The sequence below is a fragment of the Bos mutus genome, chromosome 12 (assembly GCF_027580195.1).
Source record: "Bos mutus isolate GX-2022 chromosome 12, NWIPB_WYAK_1.1, whole genome shotgun sequence".
Lineage (NCBI taxonomy): Eukaryota > Metazoa > Chordata > Mammalia > Artiodactyla > Bovidae > Bos > Bos mutus.
In genome coordinates, this window is record NC_091628.1 from 33,280,546 (window position 1) to 33,308,184 (window position 27,639).

Genomic DNA, 27,639 nt, shown 5'->3' on the forward strand with positions numbered 1-27,639 from the left:
CATGAGAGAAGGCAGAAACCGGTTCATGAAACTTAAAGGTTTACCAAAATCATGTAAAAGTCTGGGGGCTTAGATAAGATCAATAAAATGTTTAGGTATTTTCACTGTATGAATTAGGGGCACAGAGGCGTACTTGAAATCTCCAGGTACCATTTCAAAATGCTCATTTGGCACAAAAGGGGTTTTGGAATTGATGCATAAAGATTTTGGTTCTGTTTCTTCTGAGCACGTTCCTGAGAAAAACGGCTAGACTTGGCTGTTCGTTAGACTTTGCTGGTGACTTGGACCTGCTTTAAGGACTTGGCAGGCTGTGCTCAAGGGGCCCTCTTTCAGGCATCAGAGCTAAGCTGAGGGACAGTGGCGGGCAGGGCGGCCACAGAGCCAGGGCACCTGGGTGGTGGGGCGGCAGGGAGGACCAGAGCCCCCATCTGTGCTTCTATATGAGCTGTCCTCTGAAGCCACCAGATGAAAGGGCCCTGTCACTAGAGGTCGAGCGACAGCCTGCACCCTCTGTGGCCACTTTCAACAGGAGTGATCGCCCTGGCACCAGCTGCGTGGATGCTGCAGGTTCACCTTCCTCCCCTCGCTGGTTTTCTGCATTTCCACTCGGTCAACAAATATTTATGGGGTCTTCCCTGGTGGCTCAGTGGTTAAAAATCCACTTGCCAATGCCGGTTTGATCTCTGGTCTGGAAAGATCCCACATGCCATGGAGCAGCTAAGCCTGTGCACCACAGCTACTAAGCCTGCACTCTAGAGCCCGTGTTCTGCAAGAGAAGCCGCTGCGATGAGAAACGTGCACACCGCAAAGAAGAGTAGCCCTCGTTGGCTGCAACTAGAGAAACCCGAGTAGCAACAAAGTCCCAGCGCAGCCAAAAATAAATAAATTAATTCAATTAAAAGAAAACAAATATTTACAGAGCTTCCCTATGTGCCAGACTGACAGCTGGAAAGAGAGGCGTGGATGAACTCAAACATCACACGGGGCGGGGAAGCAGACAAAATACTCAGGGTCTCTCAAAGAGGGAGTCGGTTTGTGACTCTTCAGAGGGAGGGACAGGGCGGCCCCCACCCCGACCAGGGCCGCCCCTCCCCCAGCAGCTCCGCGGCAGCAGGGAATCCAAGCAGGAGTGAAAGGAGCCAGGCAGGTGGTAGACGAACAACTGGGAGAGCAGAGTTCTCTCTCTGGAGCAGCTGCTGTCCAGGCTGCCCATGGACCACCCAGGAAACCTGGGAGCCACTGGGGGGAGGAGTCAGATGGAGTGAGGGCTGCTGGGGGTGGTGGGAGGCCCGGGGTCCCTGTAGTAACCTCTCCAGGAGCCCCAACGTGAGGCCAGATCTGTGACAGTGAAAAAGGAAGCTGTGACCCCACGTTTCCTCCTGCACACCCACATTCACACCCTCCCTCCACCCTCCGAATCAACTGTCCCAGCGAGAGTTTACAGTGTGCTCAGAGAAGAGATTCCAAAATGCAGGAGGCAGAGACCACATTTAAACTCCAGTTATCTCCTGATCCACCCGAACATATGAAAGTGAACTTTGAACAGGATAAGTGCTTTTAGAAATTACATTCTCTTTGAATCTGAAAAAGTGTGTTTATGTGTGTATAACTGAATTACTTTTCTATACACCTGAAACTAATGCACACTGTAAATCAACTATACTTCCATAAAAAATAAGTATTTTTTAATTTACTTTTTTTTTTTAATCAACCACAAGCTGAGAGTCCATGACACCCTTCAATATCATGACCTTCCTGCCAAACCAAGACTCAGGTTTGATCCCTGGGTCAGGAAGATCCCCTGGAGAAGGAAATGGCAACCCACTCCAGTATCCTTGTCTGGAGAATCCCATGGACAGAGGAGCCTGGTGGGCTACAGTCCATGGGGTCCCAAAGAGTGGGACACGACTCAGCAACTGAGCACAGCACTGGTCAATGAGCTGTCACCCATCATAAATTCAGTTTCATAAATTCTAACACCTCCCACCCGCCATGAGTCTCCATCTCTAACAGATGAAGACAGTCTCCTTACAGAAAATCTCTCGCCCAAGACTGCAGGGCTCACCATGGCTGAGCCAGGATTCAGACACAGGCTCAGAGCTCTGTGATCCTCCCTGCACACGTTGGACTCGAGCCTCCGCCACACAGGCTCTCATCCTTTCTGTGAACCACCATCTCCCCACCCTCACAGCTCTGTCTTCCATCCTGTCTCCAGTGGGCAGCCTTTCTCGACTTCTCAAGCCAGAGGCCGCCTGGGATTGCCACCTCTTCCGGACATCCCCTGTGCCGCTAACCCCCCATCCAGGCCTGTTTTGAGGACCCCCACGGGCCGGAGATCCCACCCAGGTCAGCTCAGACTTGGTGAAGGGCTGTCTCACACTGCCTTCCTTGCAATGTTTTCCTGTCCAATGTTTGAGAAGAGTTTTAGAATTTTGCTTGGAAATTCTCATTGTCCTCAGAAATGACTCATGATCTCTTAGAAATCACTATGTATATATGGGAGAATTCTTGAGATACAGAAGAGCTTGTAAAATTTTTTGCAAATAGGATAAAACAGTGTGCTTATTTCGCTTTAAGACTGACATTCATGTATTAATTTCAATTTGCAGAGGCATCTCCCTACTTTTAGAAGATATGAACATGTTGTTTTTGGAGATTAAAGAATTTTGTGGGCCCTTGACAACCTAGACACAAGCCCTGTGTCTGCTGTCCAACGGGCAGAAGAGGCCTGCTCACCCTTAGCTGTGTGGCCTGTGTATCAGTTATACACAGACCACCATAAAGCCCAGTCCTGCCCCCACCAGTCACGACTTCAAGCTTCAGACAGAGATTTTTGTCCAGCTGACTGATTAAGTCTTACAATGACTAGCACAACTGCCATAAAATGAATGCTAATGGACTCAGGAAAAATGTTATAAATACACAAAAAAATCACAACTTCAACCACAGAGCCTTCAATCCTATACGCTTCAGCCCCTTTCCTACAATATCTAGCCATTTGAGATAATATTACTGATACTTCTCAAATTTGCATTCTCTTTCCTAAAAGCAACACAAAACAAAAATGCTTTGATTTCATTGCTTGAAAAGATGGTACAAGAAGACAGAACCTAAATAAAACAGAACATAAATATTAGAGGGTCTCTGGAAGTACTCCACCTCTAGATTTTTGTTTCTTGAGTAGCTAGTTCTAGGGTCCCTTCCAAGAATGTAGAGGGGAGCCGTGCTCATAATCTCCTGGACCTCCGTGTCCCTAAGGTGGCCAAGGCCTCCTATTACCTGCATATTGTCCTTGGGCTCAGGTCAGTTTCCTTCAGTAAACTTTAACCAGATGCAGTCTGATAACATTTTAACATACACGATTAAATCAAACCTACTCACTTGCCCAGCAGTTAGGGGAGGAGTGGGGGCCACTGAGGCTCTGTAAGAAATAAGGGGGGTGGGGGAGGGGCAGCCCCTGCTTTGCTGGATCAACCAGTAGGTCATGTAATGCTGTCTGAACACCAGGAGCAAAAAATAATTTATCAAAAACAAAACAAACCATGGGTATACTTGGAATGAACAGAATCTACATGAACAAAATGCATTCTTCGATGAGCAGAACTTCAGGGCAGATACCCTTTAGCACATGACTGGGGCTGAGAGCAAATGGCCTGGCTTTTAAACATGCTTTGCTAACACTGCTGATACAGCACTTCTCCACCTGAAGACCACAATGCTATTTCTATTTTCTGCATGTCCAGACCCCATATAAGCCTCTGTTTCACCTGGGGGCAGGCCCAGGGACCTGAAAGTCAGATTTCATGTTGCCCCGAGAGGGCATGGTTTCTGTTTCACCCATCATGTGCTCACATTGAAAACCGAGAAGAGGAAAGGAAATCCCAGAAGGGAGGTAGGGAAAAGGAGAGGGGGTCCTGGGGACCCTGGCCTGGTGCTGCCCACCTCTTTCCGTTACTGTCCCGGAGCATTGCTCTGCCCATCACTCTGGACTTCATCTCCAGCTCCTGCACTTCCTCCAGAAGCGTTTTCTTGCAGGTGTGCTTGGCCCTGTGTCCAAGGAAAAGACAAGAAGGACATGACATGTGAACTCAGCTGTGACAACAGGCTGCTCCCCCATGGGCCCTCTCTGATGTCCTCTGACCCAGGCTGGGGCTTGGAGACACTGTGGAACATATGCCAGCCCTGTGCATGGCGAAGACTCCACCTCTGCAACCTGGGAAGCACCCCAAGTCCTGCAGGATGGGTCCAGGCCATGGGTGTCAGCAAATGATCCCCTAAGAGCATTGCTTGTGGCTGCAGAGCTGGCTGATGCCCTCCAAGTCCAGATTGAAGCCCAGCGTTCCTGCAGGGTCACAGGTCTACCTTGAAAGCTGTCTACTTCAGGACCTAAAGACCCAAAAGATGCTCTAATCCTCACCCAAGTGGACATATGTGGGTTCTTTGGACTGTGCCCAACTGTAAGGTCAAGAGCCCAAGGGAAACAGTCTTCTCTCTCCTTTTAGGGTGAAAAAAGTCACAGCAAGATGGAGTTATGATGCCAGGGGTCACTGTCATCATGCCAAACCCTTGATCTGAAATTCGGGTCAACACAAATATCTGGGCACAGATTTCCTTTCTTCTCTTGCAGACTTCAGCAGCGTAAAATAACAAACACAGTAGCAAAACAGGCTGGCCTTTCCAGCCTGTAAACCTCAAACGCTTTCCCTGACCTGCGGAAAGAGTTCCCTGCACCTTCTCCTGATTAAACTAAGAAACACCTCACAATGTTTCAATAAGTGGCTGATCGCAAAGGTCTTCCTAAAATTGAGATTAAACAGAGAATGGCTGGTTGGAAGCCATACAGGCGAAGAAAGGGCATTAACCGAGATACAGTTTAGAAATGAGAAAAGACAGCCTGTAAAAAAGCAGAAGACTCTAGCAGAGCAGCACAGGGCAGTATTCTTCTGAAAATCTTTTTCTAGTTTTTCTGCAGAAGCGCATGTGGGGTGCCCATCAAGCACCCAGACTCGGAGACAGAATCAGAACCAAACTGAGTGTGTCTGCAAGGACACAGCACCATGCAATGGAACCTTCTGGAGACCTGAGCTGCTCCACGGAACCACATGCTCCCGTCCACCTTCCGCCTTCAAGGAGTCTGGGAAGACAGTGCCCGGTTGTCTGCTGACACCCCAAGTTCATTTCCGGTGGAGAGTCAGAGTGGAGGCTCTGTGTAAGTGTAGGTCATTCATCTCCCCACAGGAAACAAGAAGTGAACCACACAGTTTTCACACCTAATTCCTTAACCACACCAAGCAGTGTCCTGAGACTCAGGGGCGATTAAAACACTGCAATTCAAAGCGGAGACAGGGGAATTTTCATTTAAACAAGAAATGAGAAAATGTTTAACTTTCTGCTGGAAAGAAGACAAAGAGAACGTGACACTGTTCACTATGAATGAATATGCCAGGCCCAAAGTCTACCTTTGATCTCAACTGGGCTTCTGGGCTGTACTGATAAGAGCCATCTGGGTAAACAGCCAGCCCCACTCCACTCGGATTCACCCCAGATACACGGGTCCTGTGGAGTGTGTCTGGCTTGTCCTTACTGTTTCAGGAATGTCTTCACTCCAACATCCTCCCTTCCCTCTTCCTCTCTCGCCCACAGAGCAAGCAGCACTCATCAACCTCTAGACCAGCCCCCAGTGTTATCCTCTGGGCTGGGGTAGGGGAAGGGAGACACGAAGTAGGCTTGAAACAGGAAGGCTGGACCACAGGGCGCAGAGCACCAGAACCCTACAGCTTGGGCCGAGAGAAAAGAGACTTTGACCCATGGGACTGAAGCCGCCAGTTTTCACTCATTCATAAAACTGCTCCAGAAGGAAATAAGCATGTTGATTCTACTTGGCCTTGTTCACGTCCCCAGTAGATGAAAATGTGTTCATACCCAAGAGTTCTTCAGCAATTTTGTATTTCCACAAGGCTAGTTCCTGGGAGTCAGTCTAGGAACTTAACCAGTATGAGAACATGGCTAGTCTTTCTGCCTGGAGTACTGCAGTAGACTTGATGCTGGCAATTTAAAACCATGTTTTGGGGGACTGTCCTCGTGGTCCAGTGGCAGACTCTTGAGCTCCCAATGCAGGGGGCCTGGGTTCAATTCCTGGTCAGGGAACTAGATCCTGAATTTGTGGTTGCTGTTTAGTCCCTAAGTTGTGTCTGACTCTTTGCAACCCCATGGACTGCAGCCCACCAGGCTCCTCTGTCCATGGAATTCTCCAGGCAAGAATACTGGAGTGGGTTGCCATTCCCTTCGCCAGGGCATCTCCCGAATCAGGGGTCAAACCTGAGTCTCCTGCATTGGCAGGCGGATTCTTTACCACCAGAGAAGCCACCAGGGAAGCCCAGATCCTGCCTGCTGCAACTAAAAATTCCCCATGCCACAACAAAGATTGAAGATACCACGTGCCGCAACGAAGACCGGGTGCAGTCAAATAAATAAATAAAAATAGCTAAAAATATTTTTCTTCAAGAATCTTTACCCAATAAGGCCTTACTTAGAGAAATGATTCTAAGATCTCCCCTGCCAAAGTCTACATTCGTCATTGACTAAAATCTAATACTCCTAAATTTCAAAAAGCCAGCCACTAAGTATTAACCGCTAGCAAGGAAATCAGATCTCACCAAGAGCTGGGGTTGGGTTTGTTCTGAATCACAGCTTGGACAGAGTGAACCCCATTACCTGTGGATGGCTGTTTCCCAGGGCTCCTCCCCCAACCCCAGGTCCAGAGGCCACGTGAGCACTGAAGGGCAGGTGGGCGTGCTTAGACCCTCTAAGAGTGTGTGGTAGTCCACAATGAACCTTCAGATAGAGTGAAAGGTATTCTCCAGGTTATCAGAGATTTTTGAAATAAGTAAGTTGGCCTAAAACCCTGAACTTTTCTTCTTCTTATTTCTGAATTTTTTTTTTCCTGGACTCCTTTTCTTTTTTTTCCTTATGGAAGGAGAACAAGTCAGAAGGAAACATTAGATTCTAAATGTGGATGAAAATGTAAATATAATGTGCCTCAAAAGAAATTAGTCTGGTTGGAAGGTTTTTTTGTTGTTTTTAAATCAAGGCCCTGTTGTACACAGAAATTTCTTATTACTTTTTATTCCACTTAACTGCCTATCTGGGATTATAATAAGGAAATGAAGTCATTCTGGACTTCCTGAATGTACTGCGTGCTGACTGGTAAGGTACAGGAGATACAGTTAGATAAAAAGAGATGGGTCCCTGAGTCCTGTGGCCTTGGGCTTTATATTATTTTTATAAAGCAACATAAGTGAATTGTTGCTTTATGAGCATAAGTACATGGCAGCTTACCTAAGAATGCAGTCATGGGTAAACATTTTTGGAAGCACGTGAGCTAAAGGATATTAAAGTAGTTCTGGACAATTTAAACTGCATGCATCTAATAAAAATATTCATTAGCCAGGTAGCATCTATCATCAATTATTTTAATAAAAGATGTGTTAGTTTAGTCCCTCATGAAAATTCTGGTTAACAGGGTAACAGAAGAAGTTTTTTGCAATGTCCAAATCTGCCTTAACATAGTTCAATAATGGATTTTCATTCAGAAATTTGATAGACTTCACTGAAAAAAAATCACCAAATTGCCTCATGCTGTTTTTTCTTCCTTATGCTTAACAGTGCAGGTCCTGAAATGGGAGAGAGACTGGGCAAAGAAAGAGGGAAAATGCAGGAAGACAGAGCAACCTGCGTGCACAGAAATGCACAATTAAGTCCCCTACATACGAACCTTCAAGTTGCGAACTTTCAAAGATGAGAATGTGTATCTGGTTCCAGCACGGAGCCAGCACCTGCTCCATCCACGTCAGGTGTGAGGGCCACTGCAGCTGGTCCTCCGTCTCCTGCTGCTGACGATCCTCCTCCCACCTCCTCTCCCTCCGCCGGTCAATAAGTCTTCTTGTCTGTTCACTCGATGCCAGCCCCTGTGTGCCTGCTATTGTACTACTAGGTACTGTACTGTAAGATTAAAAATCTTTTATTTTTTATTTTTTTTATGTATTACTTGTGTTAAAAGAACTATAGATCACTACAGTACCATATAGCTGGTTATGTTATTTATAGTTGGGTACCTAGGCTAACTTTGTTGGACGTATGAACAAATTGGATTTAGCAAACACGCTCTTGGAATGGAACTCATTTGTATGTAAGGGACTCACTGTATGTTAAAAGGCAGGACTGCTTTGAGCTGGAATTTAAAAGTGTTTTCAAAATAGAGTTAACCACCAAATCTCAAAATCAAACTAAAATGTCTTAAGACTGGCCCAAGGCAAGAAGAAAGAATCACAGCAAATTTACAGAGGTTCCAGACACTGCCTCAAGCTGATTCATCAGAGCCAGCCCTCCAGCTGCCCCCTGACTCCCTGTGATGTCACTCAAGCTCTCTTCTCCAGAGTCCAGGGTGCAGCCTGGCACATCACGTGACAAGAAACATTCTACAATCTGAACCAAATGACAGGCAATTTTCTGCACAATTGGGATTAATATTTTTGTTCAGTGTGTAGGAAGGAAAAACAGGACAGCTTTGTAAAGCTGAAGAAAGAGAAATGACAGGTAAGTATCATGGCCTCATTAGAGGTAAGCAACTCATAATACAGTTTCCCTGGGAGAAGCCTCTGAATTTACTTGAAGTGAAGTGAAGTGAAAGTCACTCAGTCGTGTCTGACTCTTTGTGACCCCAAGGACTGTATAGTCCATGGAATTCTCCAGGCCAGAATACTGGAGTGGGTAGCCTTTCCCTTCTCCAGGGGATCTTCTCAACCCAGGGATCGAACCCAGACCTCCCACACTGCAGGCGGATTCTTTACCAGCTAAGATATCAGGGAAGGCCCTGAATTTACTTGACTCAACAATAAATATTTCAGGCTGGGAGTGTAATAGGAGATAAAAGATGGACTCCTTGATCAGAAGCAAAATGTCCAAAGAAACTTGCCAAATTCTTGCTTTTGAGGAGAGGGATAAGTATAGTTTATACATTAACTATGTATTATTGGTTATATATTTTAGGCAAACACTCTGGACCAGAGGCTATCCATGCCATACAATCCAAATTAAATGAGACAAAAATGCATTTCAGGAGATGGGTCTGGAATTCAGAGGGGCCTTTCCTGCTCCTACCTGGCTGGCAACCCCCTTGGAAAGAAGTGACTTCCCTTTACAAATGGTGGAGCTAGAAGCAGTGTCCTTGTTAAAATGTAAATAGCACTAATCTGACAGTGCCAGGAACCACCCCTTGCCCCAAAAAAAAAAATCCATTTGGAGAGGATAGATAATTTGCTTCACGCAGACTGGGAACTCTCCCTTCAAATGTATTAGAAATGATTCAGAAAACAGAGGCAGCAGCAGAGATATTACAATCTGCAAATACTCTTTTTTGAAATGGTAGAAAGATACTCCTGCCAGCATCTCACTTAGCAAATATATCAGTCTCAGCAAAAATGTATGGCCGAAACCAACACAATATTGTAAAGCAATTATCCTTCAATTAAAAATAAAGAGGAGCTAAGATGGCAGAGGAGTAGGACAGGGAGAACACTTTCCCCCCCACAAATTCATCAAAAGAACATTTAAACGTCGAGTAAATTCCACAAAACAACTTCTGAATGCCAGCAGAGAACATCAGGCACCCAGAAAAGCAACCCAAGTCTTCAAAAGGAGGTAGGAAAAAATATAAAAGACAAAAAAAGAGACAAAAGAGGGAGGGACGGAGTTCCATCCCGGGAAGGGAGTCTTAAAAAGAGAGAAGTTTCCAAACACCAGGAAACCTTCTCACTGCCGAATCTGTGCCGAGCCTTGGAAGCACAGAGGGCAACATAACAGGGAGGAAAAATAAATAAACAATTAAAACCTGCAGATTGCGAGCCCTACAGTAACTCGCCCAGTGGAGAAGGAGCGCAGATGCCTGCACACGCCACAGCGGGGTCTGGGCAGGGATGCGTGGTGTGGGCTACATCGCTTAGAGTAAGGATCTGGACTGAATACCCCGAGCACTATCTGAGCGAAATAACTTGGGCTAGCAAACCAGACTGTGGGATATCTACCACGCGAAAAGCCAGCCCTAACCTAAGACACCGCCAGGCCCGCACACAGAACAAAGGACTGAACAGAGATAGCCGGCTGCAGACCATCCCCCTCCAGTGACAGGCAGCCAGAGCTGGAAGGGGGCAATCGCAGTCCCAGAGAGACATTATCTATAAAACTGTAAGCAGGCTTCTTTGCTAACTAAGACTTCCTGGGGCTCTGGACGGTCAACATCTGCCTGAGAAGGTGCTCCGGTTGTATACCCAGATAACCGAGCGGTGGGGAGGCGATAAGTCACAGCAATCGCACTCGCCAAACACCTCATCACCTGAGCTGCTCGGACCTGGGAAGGGCACAAAATGCAGGCCCAACTGAGTCTGCACCTCTGAGGACTACCCAAGTGCCTGAACCTGAGCGGCTTGGACCTGGGAGGTGCAAGCAGCCCAGGGCTGGCCACGGATGGTTCCCGGTGGAACAACCTAGAGCCTGAGCAGTGTGGGCAGGGAGGCTACACGCACTGTGAGCGGGGGCAGACCCAGTGTGGCTGAGGCACTGCGAGCACACGCAAGTGTTATTTGTTTGCAGTGTGCCTCCCTCCCCACAGCGCGACTGAACAAATGAGCCTAAAAAAAAAAAAAAAAAGTGTCCACCACCGTCCCCTTTGTGTCAGGGTGGAAACCAGACACTCAAGAGACCAGCAAACAGAAGAAGCTATAACAGAGGGAACCACCTTGGAAGCTACAGGCAATAGATTAAAACCCTGTGGTTAGTACAGACTACATAGGAAGGGGCCTATAGATCTTGAGAAATATAAGTTGGACCAAGGAACTAGCCGAAAATGAACCGACCCTACAATACTCACAACAAAACCAGAGAAAGTCCTAGGTATATTTTTACTATTTTTATGATCATTCTTTCTTTCTTTTTTTTTTTTTAATTAAAAAAAAAATTTTAAGTCCTCTATTATTCCTTTAATTTTCACTTTTTTTTTTCTCTTTTTTTTTTTTTTCAATGTCATTCTCCCAAATCTTCCCACCCTCTCCCTCTCCCACAGAGTCCATAAGACTGTTCTATACCTCAGTGTCTCTTTTGCTGTCTCGTACACCGGGTTATTGTTACCATCTTCCTAAATTCCATATATATGCGTTGGTATACTGTATTTATGTTTTTCCTTCTGGCTTACTTCACTCTGTATAATAGGCTCCAGTTTCATCCACCTCATTAGAACTGATTCAAATGTATTCTTTTTAATGGCTGAGTAATACTCCATTGTGTATATGTAAAACAGCTTTATTATCCATTCATCTGCTGATGGACATCTAGGTTGCTTCCATGTCCTGGCTATTATAAACAGTGCTGCGATGAACATTGGGGTACACGTGTCTCTTTCCCTTCTGGTTTCCTCAGTGTGTATGCCCAGCAGTGGGATTGCTGGATCATAAGGCAGTTCTATTTCCAGTTTTTTAAGGAATCTCCACACTGTTCTCCATAGTGGCTGTACTAGTTTGCATTCCCACCAACAGTGTAAGAGGGTTCCTTTTTCTCCACACCCTCTCCAGCATTTATTATTTGTAGACTTTTGGATCGCAGCCATTCTGACTGGCGTGAAATGGTACCTCATAGTGGTTTTGATTTGCATTTCTCTGATAATGAGTGATGTTGAGCATCTTTTCATGTGTTTGTTAGCCATCTGTATGTCTTCTTTGGAGAAATGTCTATTTAGTTCTTTGGCCCATTTTTTGATTGGGTTGTTTATTTTTCTGGAGTTGAGCTGTAGGAGTTGCTTGTATATTTTTGAGATTAGTTGTTTGTCAGTTGCTTCATTTGCTATTATTTTCTGCCATTCTGAAGGCTGTCTTTTCACCTTGCTAATAGTTTCCTTTGATGTGCAGAAGCTTTTAAGGTTAATTAGGTCCCATTTGTTTATTTTTGCTTTTATTTCCAATATTCTGGGAGATGGGTCATAGAGGATCCTTTTATAGAGGATCACTTTTATAACCTATTACTTTGCAAAAAAAAAAAAGACCCTATTTTTTTTAAAGCAAACTTCAAATATATATTTTTTATAATTTTTGTGACCTTGTTTTTTTTCTTCTTCTTCTTCTTTTCTTTAACATTGTATTTTTGAAATTCCAATTTCTACTCTAGATTTTTAATTTTAGCTTTTTGGTATTTGTTATCAATTTTGTACCTATATATTTTTTTATAATTTTTGTGACTTTTTTTTTTCCTCTCTCTTTCTTTCTCTTCTTTTATATAACATTGTATACCTAAAATTCCAAACTCTACTCTAGATTTTTAATTTATGCTTTTTGGGATTTGTTATCAATTTTGTACCTATATTTTTTTTATAATTTTTGCGACTTTGTTTTTGTTTGTTTGTTTTTTTCTTTCTTTTCCTTCTTCTTTTCTTTAACATTGTATTTTTGAAACTCCAAACTCTACTCTGGATTTTTAATTTTTGCTTTTATGTATTTGTTACCAATTTTGTACCTTTAAGAACCCAATCTTCAGTACCCATTTTTCACTAAGGAGCGAGATTACTGGCTTGACTGCTCTCTCTCCCTTTGGACTCTCCTTTTTCTCCACCGGGTCACCTGTGTCTCCTCCCTAACCCCTCTCTACTCTACCCAACTCTGTGAATTTCTGTGTGTTCCAGACGGTGGAGAACACTTAGGGAACTGATTACTGGCTGGATCTGTCTCCCTCCTTTTCATTTCCCCCTTTTATCCTCCTGGCCACCTCTGTCTCCTTCCTCCTTCTTCTCTTCTCTGTATAACTCCATGAACATCTCTGAGTGGTCCAGTTGTGGAGTGCACATAAGGAAGTGAATACTGGCTAGCCCACTCTCTCCTCTATTCATTCCACCTCATCTCATTCGGGTCACCTCTAATTCCCTCCTCCATTTTCTCTTCTCCATGTAACGCTGTGAACCTCTCTGGGTGACCCTCATGGTGGAGAAACTTTTCATCTTTAACGTAGATGTTTTATCAATGGTGCTGAAGTTTTGAAACTACTGTAAAAATAAGACCGATAACTGGAAGCAGGAGGCTTAAGTCCAAACCATGACTCCAGGGAACTCCTGACTCCAGGGATCATTAATTGACAGGAGCGCATCAAACGCCTCCATACTGACACTGAAACCAAGCACCACACAAGGGCCAACAAGTTCCAGGGCAAGACATACCCAGCAAATTCTCCAGCAACACAGGAACACAGCCCTGAGCTCCAAGATACAGGCTGCCCAAAGTCACCCCAAAACCAAAGACATCTCATAACTCATTACTGGACACTTCATTGCACTCCAGAGAGAAGAAATCCAGCTCCACCCACCAGAACACCGACACAAGCTTCCCTAACCAAGAAACCTTGACAAGCCACCTGTACAAACCCACACACAGTGAAGAAATGCCACAATAAAGAGAACTCCACAAACTGCCAGAATACAGAAAGGCCACCCCAAACTCAGCAATTTAAACAAGATGAAGAGACAGAGGAATACCCAGCAGATAAAGGAACAGGATAGATGCCCACCAAACCAAATGAAAGAGGAAGAGATAGGGAATCTACCTGATAAAGAATTCCGAATAATGATAGTGAAATTGATCCAAAATCTTGAAATCAAAATGGAATCACAGATAAATAGCCTGGAGACAAGGATTGAGAAGATGCAAGAAAGGTTTAACAAGGACCTAGAAGAAATAAAAAAGAGTCAATATATAATGAATAATGCAATAAATGAAATCAAAAACACTCTGGAGGCAACAAATAGTAGAATAACAGAGGCAGAAGATAGGATTAGTGAATTAGAAGATAGAATGGTAGAAATAAACGAATCAGAGAGGAAAAAAGAAAAACGAATTAAAAGAAATGAGGACAATCTCAGAGACCTCCAGGACAATATTAAACGCTACAACATCCGAATCATAGGGGTCCCAGAAGAAGAAGACAAAAAGAAAGACCATGAGAAAATACTTGAAGAGATAATAGTTGAAAACTTCCCTAAAATGGGGAAGGAAATAATCACTCAAGTCCAAGAAACCCAGAGTCCCAAACAGGATAAACCCAAGGCAAAACACCCCGAGACATATATTAATCAAATTAACAAAGATCAAACACAAAGAACAAATATTAAAAGCAGCAAGGGAAAAACAACAAATAACACACAAGGGAATTCCCATAAGGATAACAGCTGATCTTTCAATAGAAACTCTTCAAGCCAGGAGGGAATGGCAAGACATACTTAAAGTGATGAAAGAAAATAACCTACAGCCCAGATTATTGTACCCAGCAAGGATCTCATTCAAATATGAAGGAGAAATCAAAAGCTTTACAGACAAGCAAAAGCTGAGAGAATTCAGCACCACCAAACCGGCTCTCCAACAAATACTAAAGGATATTTTCCAGACAGGAAACACAAAAACGGCGTATAAATTCGAACCCAAAACAATAAAGTAAATGGCAACGGGATCATACTTATCAATAATTACCTTAGTGCTCGCTTCGGCAGCACATATACTAAAATTGGAACGATACAGAGAAGATTAGCATGGTCCCTGCACAAGGATGACACGCAAATTCGTGAAGCGTTCCATATTTTTAAGAAAAATATATCCAGGAAGGAAAATTGGATTGAACATTTAACATCTCCTATTAAGTCTGACAATGATGTCTGTATGTCCTATTGTTTAAATAAATCAATTAATCATTAAAAAAATAATAATACAAATAAAAAAATAATTACCTTAAACGTAAATGGGTTGAATGCCCCAACCAAAAGACAAAGACTGGCTGAATGGATACAAAAATAAGAACCCTACATATGCTGTCTACAAGAGACCCACCTCAAAACAGGGACACACACAGACTGAAAGTGAAGGGCTGGAAAAAGATTTTCCGTGCAAATAGGGACCAAAAGAAAGCAGGAGTAGTAATACTCATATCAGATAAAATAGACTTTAAAACAAAGGCTGTGAAAAGAGACAAAGACAGTCACTACATAATGATCAAAGGATCAATCCAAGAAGAAGATATAACAATTATAAATATATATGCACCCAACACGGGAGCACCACAATATGTAAGACAAATGCTAACAAGTAAGAAAGGAGAAATTAACAATAACACAATAATAGTGGGAGACTTTAATACCCCACTCACACCTATGGATAGATCAACTAAACAGAAAATTAACAAGGAAACACAAACTTTAAACGATACAATAGATGAGTTAGACCTAATTGATATCTATAGGACATTTCATCCCAAAACAATGAATTTCACCTTTTTCTCAAGCGCACATGGAACCTTCTCCAGGATAGATCACATCCTGGGCCATAAATCTAGCCTTGGTAAATTCAAAAAAATAGAAATCATTGCAAGCATCTTTTCTGGCCACAATGCAGTAAGATTAGATCTCAATTACAGGAGAAAAACTATTAAAAATTCCAACATATGGAGGCTGAACAACACGCTGCTGACTAACCAACAAATCACAGAAGAAATTAAAAAAGAAATCAAAATTTGCATAGAAACGAATGAAAATGAAAACACAACAACCCAAAACCTGTGGGACACTGTAAAAGCAGTCCTAAGGGGAAAGTTCATAGCAATACAGGCATACCTCAAGAAACAAGAACAAAGTCAAATAAATAACCTAACTCTACACCTAAAGCAACTAGAAAAGGAAGAAATGAAGATCCCCAGGGTTAGTAGAAGGAAAGAAATCTTAAAAATTAGGGCAGAAATAAATGCAAAAGAAACAAAAGAGACCATAGCAAAAATCAACAAAGCCAAAAGCTGGTTCTTTGAAAGGATAAATAAAATTGACAAACCATTAGCCAGACTCATCAAGAAACAAAGGGAGAAAAATCAAATCAATAAAATTAGAAATGAAAATGGAGAGATCACAACAGACAACACAGAAATACAAAGGATCATAAGAGACTACTATGAGCAATTATATGGCAATAAAATGGACAACGTGGAAGAAATGGACAAATTCTTAGAAAAGTACAACTTTCCAAAACTGGACCAGGAAGAAATAGAAAATCTTAACAGACCAATCACAAACACGGAAATTAAAACTGTAATCAAAAATCTCCCAGCAAACAAAAGCCCAGGTCCAGACGGCTTCACAGCTGAATTCTACCAAAAATTTAGAGAAGAGCTAACATCCTACTAAAACTCTTCCAGAAAATTGCAGAGGAAGGTAAACTTCCAAACTCATTCTATGAGGCCACCATCACCCTAATACCAAAACCTGACAAAGATCCCACAAAAACAGAAAACTACAGGCCAGTATCACTGATGAACATAGATGCAAAAATCCTTAACAAAATTTTAGCAATCAGAATCCAACAACACATTAAAAAGATCATACACCATGACCAAGTGGGCTTTATCCCAGGGATGCAAGGATTCTTCAATATCCACAAATCAATCAATGTAATACACCACATTAACAAATTGAAAAATAAAAACCATATGATTATCTCAATAGATGCAGAGAAAGCCTTTGACAAAATTCAACATCCATTTATGATAAAAACTCTCCAGAAAGCAGGAATAGAAGGAACATACCTCAACATAATAAAAGCTATATATGACAAACCCACAGCAAACATTATCCTCAATGGTGAAAAATTGAAAGCGTTTCCTCTAAAGTCAGGAACAAGACAAGGGTGCCCACTTTCACCATTACTATTCAACATAGTTTTGGCCACAGCAATCAGAGCAGAAAAAGAAATAAAAGGAATCCAAATTGGAAAAGAAGAAGTAAAACTCTCACTGTTTGCAGATGACATGATTCTCTACATAGAAAACCCTAAAGACTCCACCAGAAAATTACTAGAACTAATCAATGATTATAGTAAAGTTGCAGGATATAAAATCAACACACAGAAATCCCTTGCATTCCTATACACTAATAATGAGAAAACAGAAAGAGAAATTAAGGAAACAATTCCATTCACCATTGCAACGAAAAGAATAAAATACTTAGGAATATATCTACCTAAAGAAACTAAAGGCCTGTATATAGAAAAGTATAAAACACTGGTGAAAGAAATCAAAGAGGACACTAATAGAGGGAGAAATATACCATGTTCATGGATTGGAAGAATCAATATAGTGAAAATGAGTATACTACCCAAAGCAATTTATAGATTCAATGCAATCCCTATCAAGTTACCAACAGTATTTTTCACAGAGCTAGAACAAATAGTTTCACAATTTGTATGGAAATACAAAAAACCTCGAATAGCCAAAGCTATCTTGAGAAAGAAGAATGGAACTGGAGGAATCAACCTACCTGACCTCAGGCTCTACTACAAAGCCACAGTCATAAAGACAGTATGGTACTGGCACAAAGACAGAAATATAGATCAATGGAACAAAATAGAAAGCCCAGAGATAAATCCACGCACATATGGACACCTTATCTTTGACAAAGGAGGCAAGAATATACAATGGATTAAAGACAATCTCTTTAACAAATGGTGCTGGGAAAAGTGGTCAACCACTTGTAAAAGAATGAAACTAGAGCACTTTCTAACACCATACACAAAAATAAACTCAAAATGGATTAAAGATCTAAACGTAAGACCAGAAACTATAAAACTCCTAGAGGAGAACATAGGCAAAACACTCTCAGACATACATCACAGCAGGATCCTCTATGACCCACCTCCCAGAATATTGGAAATAAAAGCAAAAATAAACAAATGGGACCTAATTAAACTAAAAGCTTCTGCACAACAAAGGAAATTATAAGCAAGGTGAAAAGACAACCTTCACAATGGGAGAAAATAATAGCAAATGAAGCAACTGACAAACAACTAATCTCAAAAATATACAAGCAACTCCTACAGCTCAATTCCAGAAAAATAAATGACCCAATCAAAAATGGGCCAAAGAACTAAATAGACATTTCTCCAAAGAAGACATACAGATGGCTAACAAACACATGAAAAGATGCTCAACATCACTCATCAGAGAAACGCAAATCAAAACCACTATGAGGTACCATTTCATGCCAGTCAGAATGGCTGCGATCCAAAAGTCTACAAGCAATAAATGCTGGAGAGGGTGTGGAGAAAAGGGAACCCTCTTACACTGTTGGTGGGAATGCAAACTAGCACAGCCACTATGGAGAACAGTGTGGAGATTCCTTAAAAAACTGGAAATAGAACTGCCTTATGATCCAGCAATCCCACTGCTGGGCATACACACTGAGGAAACCAGAATTGAAAGAGACACGTGTACCCCAGTGTTCATCGCAGCACTGTTTATAATAGCCAGGACGTGGAAGCAACCTAGATGTCCATCAGCAGATGAATGGATAATAAAGCTGTTTTACATATACACAATGGAGTATTACTCAGCCATTAAAAAGAATACATTTGAATCAGTCTAATGAGGTGGATTAAACTGGAGCCTATTATACAGAGTGAAGTAAGCCAGAAAGAAAAACACCAATACAGTATACTAACGCATATATATGAAATTTAGAAAGATGGTAACAATAACCCTGTATACGAGACAGCAAAAGAGACACTGATGTATAGGACAGTCTTTTGGACTCTGTGGGAGAGGGAGAGGGTGGGATGATTTGGGAGAATGGCATTGAAATACGTATAATATCATATATGGAACGAGTCACCAGTCTGGGTTCGATGCACGATACTGGATGCTTGGGGCTGGTGCACTGGGATGACCCAGAGGGATGGTATGGGGAGGGAGGAGGGAGGAGGGTTCAGGATGGGGAACACATGTATTCCTGTGGCAGATTCATTTCGATATTTGGCAAAACCAATACAATATTTTAAAGTTTAAAAATAAAATAAAATAAAAAAAAAATAAAAGTCACTTTTTATTTTATAAAAAATAAATTAAAAATTATGAACTAATAAAACTTTTTCATGACATTAATTTGATATTTGAATTAATAGAGACCAAGATTAATTTATAATCAAGTTACTAGTCTCAAACTATACACTAAAAAGTGATCTGATGTAATCAAGACCACATTCTATTTACCTAAAACTAACTTGATGATCTTGCAAAACTGAAGAAATTTGGCAAGGCAATATATCGTGCCATAATTGGGCTGTGTTATGAGCACAAGTCATAGAACTCAGATTTTCTTTCAGTTCATTTATTAGATTAAGAATACATCGTTCTTAGGTATCATAGTTTGATTTCCAAGGATTCCAATTCTATTTATAGAACACAGATTTAGCAGATAAAATGGACATAATGATAAAGTTTTTGAGAAATCAGTTATTTAATTTCCACTAACAGTTGTAAAACTTAGTGAAGAGAAGGAAAAAATGGAAAACACCCAAAATATGTGTTATAAAATCATCTCTCCCACCTTCTCTCTCTGTGGATCATTGGTTGTCAAGATAATGCCAAGATGAAGATTTTTTTCAAAATACATTCCTACCTCTCAGGTGGGAGCAGTTCTCATTGTGTGTGGGAGGAAGGGAGAGAGAAAAAGGAAATCTGATGTCTTCTGGAAGGTTTGGAATCAAGTCTCAATTCTCTACCTTAGAGATGCCAAATAATTATGCTTTGCCCAAAGTAATACCAATCCAGGAGTCTCAATTTTCAGGGAAGTTGGAAACAGAAGAAGTCATCAGGTCTAACCCTGACCTCAAAAATCAACCTGACCTCTTTTGCAGTATTCCTTCTTTTCCTTGCAGATGAAATAAAGTTTATTTTATCTTGGAACCTCGTAGCTTTTTTTCACATTGTAAAATAAGATAGTTAGAAAATAATATATTCTGAAACACAAAAATTGAGCATAAGTTATTTCCTATTGAACCTATGTGATAGTTTTGTCATTGTGATTAATCTTCTCATGACTTGTAAACTGACACTTCAGGAAAATTATATTTGAAGGGTTCTTACTGGGAATAATTTGGAAAAGCAAAGACTACTTGATTCTAAGCATTTGGTGATTTGAAATGACAAACATATACACACAAGTTCCTTTAAGCATGGAGTTTAAAGCCAGACTATATTTGTGATCACTCAGCATTGATAAAAATCAATGAATTTTGAGGGTCTTGTCTAGTGATCCAGTGGTTAAGGATCTGCCTTGTAATACGGGGATGCTGGTTCAATCCCTGGCCAGGGAACTAAGATCCCACATGCCTGGAGGAGCTGAGTCCTTCCACTGCAACTACTGAGTACATCACAACTGCAGAGTTCATGCAACACAAAGATCCTGCATGATGTGATGAGGATCTCGTGTACCGCAACTAAGACCCGACACAGCTAATTAAAAAAAAAAAAATCAATGAATTTTGAGTTATGCTTCTTAACCCTGGTGGAATGGATCTGTAGTCAGAAATTCTCCCTTATAATCCTATACAAGCAACACCTCTCTTGACCTTCACACAGCCTGATTCCTTTTCTACTATATTCTCATATCAAAGTGAAGTACAGGTTAAAAAAAAAAAAAAAAACCAACATCTTTTATATCTGCAGGTGTCAGGAGACCGGTGACTTCAGAAATCTCACAGCATCTAACACCATACGGTGGGGCTTGCTGAAGACTAATGGAGGACACAGGACAAGACCTGGGGTATCACTTTATCTCTCACTTACGCTCTCCATGCCACATCTTCGATCAGACATGCGGTGGGAACCAGAAATAATCCCAGCCAGAAGTGTGCAGAGCTCAGAACCATGGTTGCCTGCAAAAACCAGAAGTGACACGTGCATTAACACTGCTGAGAGAGAGAAACGTAATTCAATCAGTAGAAAACGCCCCTTAAGCAAAAGAAGGTTATTAAATTCAATGAAAGCTGAAATACACACTCAGGAAGAATGTCAAGAACCAACTGGTGGCAAGAGCCCCTCACCATGATCTCCATCAGCTCTTGTCTCCATCCTGATAGGCTGACAAGTTTTGTCTCCCTCTTTTATAAAGCACTTCAAGCCCCTTCACAGCAACAGGAGTGGGAGTGGGAAAGGAAGCAGGATTAGACCAAGTCTCATAACCGAACCTGAGATGCGATCTCTCGATGCTGCCCACCCAGATTTACACTGCCTCTTTAAGTGTTACATGCTGTGTATATGTCCATATGCATTGATGCATATGATGGCTTTTGTATGTTCTGTTTTGGAATCTCCTCACCTTAAAAAAAAAAAAATTCCGGGCCTCAAACACAGTGCATCACTCCAGGCCTTGATCCACTGAGACTATGGAGACCACCAACCACTGGACCCACCGTGAGATCACATGTCAGGAAAAACGCACGCAGAGGTCTCTCAGAGGGAGTGCACTGCAGTGTTCATAGCTCTTTGGCTATCTCTAGTTCCCATTTCTCATACAGAAAGCATAAACACAGAAGGAAAATTTAACTCCCCCACCCAGCCACAGCACCCCAAGCAAACCACAGGGAGGAGCTGAATTATCCAGGTTCTTTCTGCAGGTCCCACCTTCCTCCTCTAAACCTATCCCAGGTTGATGGAGCAGCAGAAGGCGGGCTTGTTAAAGCTACATTTCTGGGACTGCTACATCCTGGATCATTACCGGCTGGTATATTTATCAAAGAATACAGGTCATTTAAAAATAACATCTTATAGAAATGACAGCTATGTGATGGACTGGACATGTTAGCTAGTGCTGTGATGATAATCATTTTCCAAGACGTAAGTGGATCAAATCAACATGCTGTATGTACCCCTTAAACATACGATGTTAGATGTCAACTATGTCTCAATAAAGCTGGGAACTGCTTTTTGAGAAAAGTAAAAATACCATTTGGTGACAATCATGTATGTGCTGTTTAAAGTGGGTTCTGAAACATCAGTAAGAACTCTCATGGCTGAGGGAAATGAGGAAAATAATCTTTGAACCCAGTTGACAAAGGTTATGTGGGGATTTGGAAATATGGTTTTGTTGCTGGTTTTTAAAACTTGGAGCTGTTAAAACATGTCATGGAAATAACTGATTTTAAGGGTGTGTCTCCAGAAAGATTTTCTAGTGTCTTGATTTTCACATATTGACTAAGTTCGAGGTACTGAAATCTTTGGCAAGGGCGCAGCTATTGGTATTGAAATTGAGATTTAGTTAGATTGTTCTTACTCTCTTCAGTTCAGTTCAGTTCAGTTCAGTTGCTCAGTCGTGTCTGACTCTTTGCGACCCCATGAACTGCAGCATGCCAGGCCTCCCTATCCATCACCAACTCCCGGAGTTCACTCAGACTCATGTCCATCGAGTCAGTGATGCCATCCAGCCATCCCATCCTCTGTCGTCCCCTTCTCCTCCTGCCCCCAATCCCTCCCAGCATCAGAGTCTTTCCCAATGAGTCAACTCGTCACATAAGGTGGCCAAAGTACTGGAGTTTCAGCTTCAGCATCATTCCCTCCAAAGAAATCCCCGGGCTGATCTCTTTCAGAATGGACTGGTTGGATCTCCTTGCAGTCCAAGGGACTCTCAAGAGTCTTCTCCAACACCACAGTTCAAAAGCATCAATTCTTCGGCACTCAGCTTTCTTCACAGACCAACTCTCACATCTATACATGACCACTGGAAAAACCATAGCCTTGACTAGACGGACCTTTGTTGGCAAAGTAATGTCTCTGCTTTTCAATATGCTGTCTAGGTTGGTCATAACTTTTCTTCCAAGGACTTATTCTCTTAGCATTAAAAAAAAAGGTTTATTAAACTGGACTAGGTGACAAATGGCATTACTTACTCCCTTCTCCCCACTCACATACACTACTGAGTGAGGCATCCTTTTGATGTGCTAACAGCCCCACTGGGAAGAAGTCACCCTCAGTTAACACATCTTTAGCCAGTGAGGACTCGGGTTGGGTGCCAAACGCATGGGCTTCCCTGGCTGCTCAGTGGTGAAGAATCCACCCACCAATGCAAGAGATTCCAGTTTGATCCCTGAGCCAGGAAGAGTCCCTGGAGAAGGAAATGGCAACCCACTCCAGTATTCTTGCCTGCAAAATCCTATGGACAGAGGAGCCTGGTGGGTTACAGTCCATGGGGTCACAAAGAGTTGGACAAGACTGAGCACACAGGCCAAATGCAGAGGAACCTCTTGCAGTAAATTAGAGGAAAGTGAGGCTTGGGTGTGAAGCTACTTGATAATGAAGCCACAGCTGGTGAGAGCCCAGAGAAGGTAGAGCTGGTCTAAATGTAATATAGCACAGCATCGCATCTGGACAGATCAGGGATGCCGTGAAACAAGTGGCCAGGGATTAGAGCACGCAGAAACTTCTGTGGGGTCCTCATCACACACACACAATGTCCATGGTGCTCAGGTCCAGCCACCCATGGACATGGTGACAGACGAGAGAAGGTTCTAGAAATGAGGCTGGAGGAGCCTGAGTTGGGCGAGGTCAGTCTGTGTTTCCTGTTGTGGGGTGGATTCTGGACGCCGTGATAGCCATGGAGGAGGCAACCATGGCAGTTGCTCCCCTGCCTGGAGGAGGAGACCAAGATTGCCTGGTGCATCACCGAGGGCCAGGACTTGCCATAAAGCGTCCTTCCCAGTCCTTTTCTACAGAAAAAAATCAACACTGCAACCTCCGCAGGGACCCAACTCCCTCCCTAGGTGTGAGGTGTGAGGGGCTTTCTTTGGGAGGGACCTGGTGAGGTACCATCTCTCCATGAATGAAGAGGTAGACAACAGGAACCAGGTAATTAATACGATGTGTGTGCTGACACAAATATCCCAAACGGGACGTCCTTCATCTCACAGCAAAGTCCTCAGCAATCACTCCTTTGGGCATTTAGAGTATCTTTAAAACTCCAAGTGTGACCTGAAAGACATGTATATTCTAAATTAGAATGAAAACCACCTGATAAAAAGGTCATATTTTCCTGGATCTTCATTCTCGCCTGAAGATTTGAAAAATGGATCATTCCATATTGGTAAAACCAGAGTGTTCAAATACATATGAACTTGGAGATGCAGTGAATGCTACAGGATATGTCCTGGGGCCTCCAGGGTATGTGTGTCTCCCTCATCCGCTGTCAGAGGTGTTTCATGGAGGGAGAAATTAATTAAGGAGAGTGGACTTAACAGTCGAGAATACATGTCTGGTGTGGAGACTATTTACACATTAGATAACCAGTCCCTGAGGTGGGAGCTTAGAGGGGCAGGAGCAGGCGTTGTTAGGGGGACACAGAGGGGCCGTGGGTCACCAGGCTTCAATCACACGACAGTTTCGCTGATTCAGGTTTCAGGTGGATCCTACCTGGATCAAGGTTTCCATATTTCCAACCCACTGGATCTCTTAGGGGTGCTTCTCGATCTGGATCTCAGAATGGACACAGAAGGGACAAGAAGGATTCCCCTTTGGGACAGGACCACCGTCGTCTTCTCCTCCATGAGTTACCGCGAGCATTTGCTGGGGGTGGAGGGGCAGAGTCCTCGCCCCTGGGCAGCAGCCTCGGGATACCAACTCTTGCTGTCCTGGGTGATTTCTCAGCAGTTGAGTGGGTGGACAGAGCAAGGACTTCAGGTTCACACAGAGCTGGGAGGGAGCTGTGCCTCTAAGCTTTAGATGGTGACACCTGCATGGGGCCACTGCCCTCTGCCTGCCTCAGTTTCCCCTAAGCAGCCACGACCAGGACAGTGGAAGCTCTTCCCTTCGAGGGGCTGTGGTACCCAGCTCACTGTCAGCTGTACTCACAGACGATCCATGCCACCAAAGCCCCGAGCAAACCTTAAAAAATAAGCCTGTACTCCTCCCTTCCTTGAAGTCTTCCTAGCTCTCCCAACCCCCAAACATCTGATCTGGAAACAGCTCTGCCTGTAAGATGACTTAGAGCCGCCAGTGAGCTCAGGGCTGGAGCGGGGCACCGTGTCTGAGCCCCCGCCCGCCCTCTGGCTGCGCTCCAGCCCTCTGCTGCCTTCCTGGAGCAGAGCAGCCCGGGACCCTCGATGAGACATTTTCTCCACTGTTTTCTTTACCTCTGACAACTGCAACTGAAACTGAGCAGCAGCCCGCAGCCCCCTAGGGAGCCCTTCTGCAGTTTTTTCCTCTCTCTCTCACTCTTGCTGTTACTTTTTACAGCTCCTCCAACCAAAGTTCAGATTGCTATTTTTTTAAGAGAAAAAAAAAAGAGTCTTGGGAAGAAAAGATTTGACTTCATAAACAGTTCATGATAAACTGAGAATAGCAAATGACCCATCCCAAGGACCAGATTGAGAAATGAAAACTATGCTTTCTACTTTTAAAGTAAATTTATTTCTTGAAGCTAGAAACTTCACAGCAACAACTATTCTGCCTTCCCTTCTCCAAGGTTTTGGAGCACTTGGTACGTACCAACCTCAAGGTCCCTTTGTAGAGACTTGGGGAAGGAGGAGGGCCATCCATGCCTCCAGGGCCTCATCTCCACCCATTCACAACGTGTGTTGCAGGCACCTTCTCATCTCCATGGACACACTGCTGTATGTACACAAGAATCCACCAACACACCCTGCACCAGCTCCAAATTCCCCACAAGGGCTTCCCAAATAATAGACGTGTACTAGCAGCTGAAATTAGTAATGGAAGGAAATGGCAACCCACTCCAGTATCCTTGCCTGGAGAATCCCAGGGACGGGGGAGCCTGGTGGGCTGCCATCTATGGGGTCGCACAGAGTTGGACATGACTGAAGCGACTTAGCAGCAGGGAAGCCTGGTGTGCTGCAGTCCGTGGGGGTTGCAAAGAATCAGACGCGACTGAGCATCTGAAACTGAACTGACTGAGTAACCGAAAATCAACCCTCCCACCTCCCCACTCCTCTCCTAGCATTTCCTACTTTCATTAGGTAACACCACCTGCCTCAGGCTTGTGTAAGAGATGGGTTTGATTTCTGCTTCTCTTCTTTTATATTAAACCTCTCTTCCTGGGCACTCCCACATATATTGTTTCCAAGCCCTACAAAAACCCCCTGCAAGAGATACATTAATTGTTCCCATTTTACAGATGAGGCAACTAAGGCTCAGGGCCAATTCAAGGTCACTTGTAAGGGGCTAAGTCAGGATCTGAACCCAGGTCTCTCTGACTCTAGTGCCAGGGCTTCTCCTGTGGTCTGAGATCCATATTCTCAACAGACAGTGGCTTTAATGGCTCCTCATAATTTTCTAGTATTTTCTTTACCATTTTGCTAGCATTTCAATAACTTTTATTTTAATAAATTGCAAGCCTTTAGATATGTATAATCCAGCTGAAAGTTTTAGCTCAGAAGTCCTACTCTATTGCAACTTTTTTTTTTTGTTTGTTTATTTTATTTTATTTTATTTTTTTAAAAATCACATGCTCCCCATCCTGTATTGCAACTTTTCTGACCTTGTCTTTTTCCATTCTGCTTAAAATGCAACATTTTTCAATGATGGATTTAATAACTGGGCTATTTCAAGGGAATGTCATTGTTCCAGAGGGTGATGCGATGTGCTGACCCAGTAAGAAGGCGTGCATTGTCTCAATTAACAGACAACAGAGTGCCGTGTCCATAAAAACTAGACTCCAGTACTGGAGCAGCTGTGGATCTGAGTGGGTCTCACGGTTCTTACTATTTCTCAGTAGGACAAGTCTTACTAAGGTTGGTACCTGTGAAGCAAAACCAACGTCTTAGTCTTCAAAGCATCTTGGCTGGCATCAACAGGTTAGGAAACAATCATTTTTATAAAAAGGTCTTTGATGACAAAGGTTCATATAGTCAAAGCTATGATTTTTTTCCAGTAGTCATGTATGGATGTCAGAGTTGGACCATAAAGAAGGCCAAGTGTCAGAGAATTGATGCTTTTGAATTGTGGTGCTGGAGAAAACTCTCGAGAGTCCCTTTGACAGCAATGAGATCAAACCAGTCAATCCTAAAGGAAATCAACCCTGAATATTCATGGGAAGGACTAAGTGCTGAAGCTGAATCTCCAATACTTCGGCCACTTGATGCGATGAGCTGACTCACTGGAAAAGACCAGTGATGCTGGGAAAGATTGAAGGCAGGAGAAGAAGGGGGCGACAGAGGATGAGATAGTCGGATGGCATCACTGACTCAATGGACATGAGTTTGAGCAGGCTCTGGGAGATGGTGAAGAACAGGGAAGCCTGGTGTGCTGCAGTCCATGGGGTCACAAAAAGTCAGACATGACTTAGCAACGGAACAACAACAATTTAAAAGTGGAAAAGAGGCTACCAGTGGATAGCTCAATTGTTCTCTAGAGATTCCAGCTTCTAGACACTTAGCCTTAGCTATACCAAAGATCTCAGGACTCTGAGACTCTGCAGAGGGACAAAACCTCCCATGCAGTGGACCATGGACCATCTCAAAACAGGCTCTATATTCAAGCCACTTACCTGCAGGCAAAGGCTCACGGTCCTCTAAGCCTAGCTAACAGAGTACCCCCACCCACTGCTCAGACCCTGCCCCTCAGATGCAACCCCAGCGACTGGGGGCCTGGATGTGCAGAATCTCAGCAACAGAGCTAGAGACCCAGAGGTTAGGAGTCCTGCAAATCCATGGGGGAGGAGCTCGTCCAGATGCAAACATCCAGTTCCACCTGCTTCGAGCCTCAGACATACGTCACTTCTGGGTGGATCGGGGACCTCTG

At 43.2% G+C, this 27,639-nt stretch overlaps 1 protein-coding gene and 1 non-coding gene across 3 annotated transcripts in view; one reads left to right on the forward strand and one right to left on the reverse strand.

Annotated features, from left to right (window-relative positions):
• Positions 1-27,639, reverse strand: part of LOC102280627 (phospholipid-transporting ATPase IB) — a 455,079-nt gene that overhangs the window by 45,715 nt on the left and 381,725 nt on the right. For both annotated transcript variants that reach the window (XM_070380503.1, XM_070380504.1), the window contains exons 34-35: positions 20,680-20,768; positions 3,943-4,047 (exon numbers count right to left, since the gene is read on the reverse strand). In XM_070380503.1, coding sequence (XP_070236604.1) covers positions 3,943-4,047; positions 20,680-20,768 — 194 coding nt within the window. The remainder of the gene's footprint in view (positions 1-3,942; positions 4,048-20,679; positions 20,769-27,639) is intronic.
• Positions 14,557-14,663, forward strand: LOC138990285 (U6 spliceosomal RNA). The gene has a single exon (XR_011466401.1). It is a non-coding gene; the product is annotated as a U6 spliceosomal RNA (small nuclear RNA).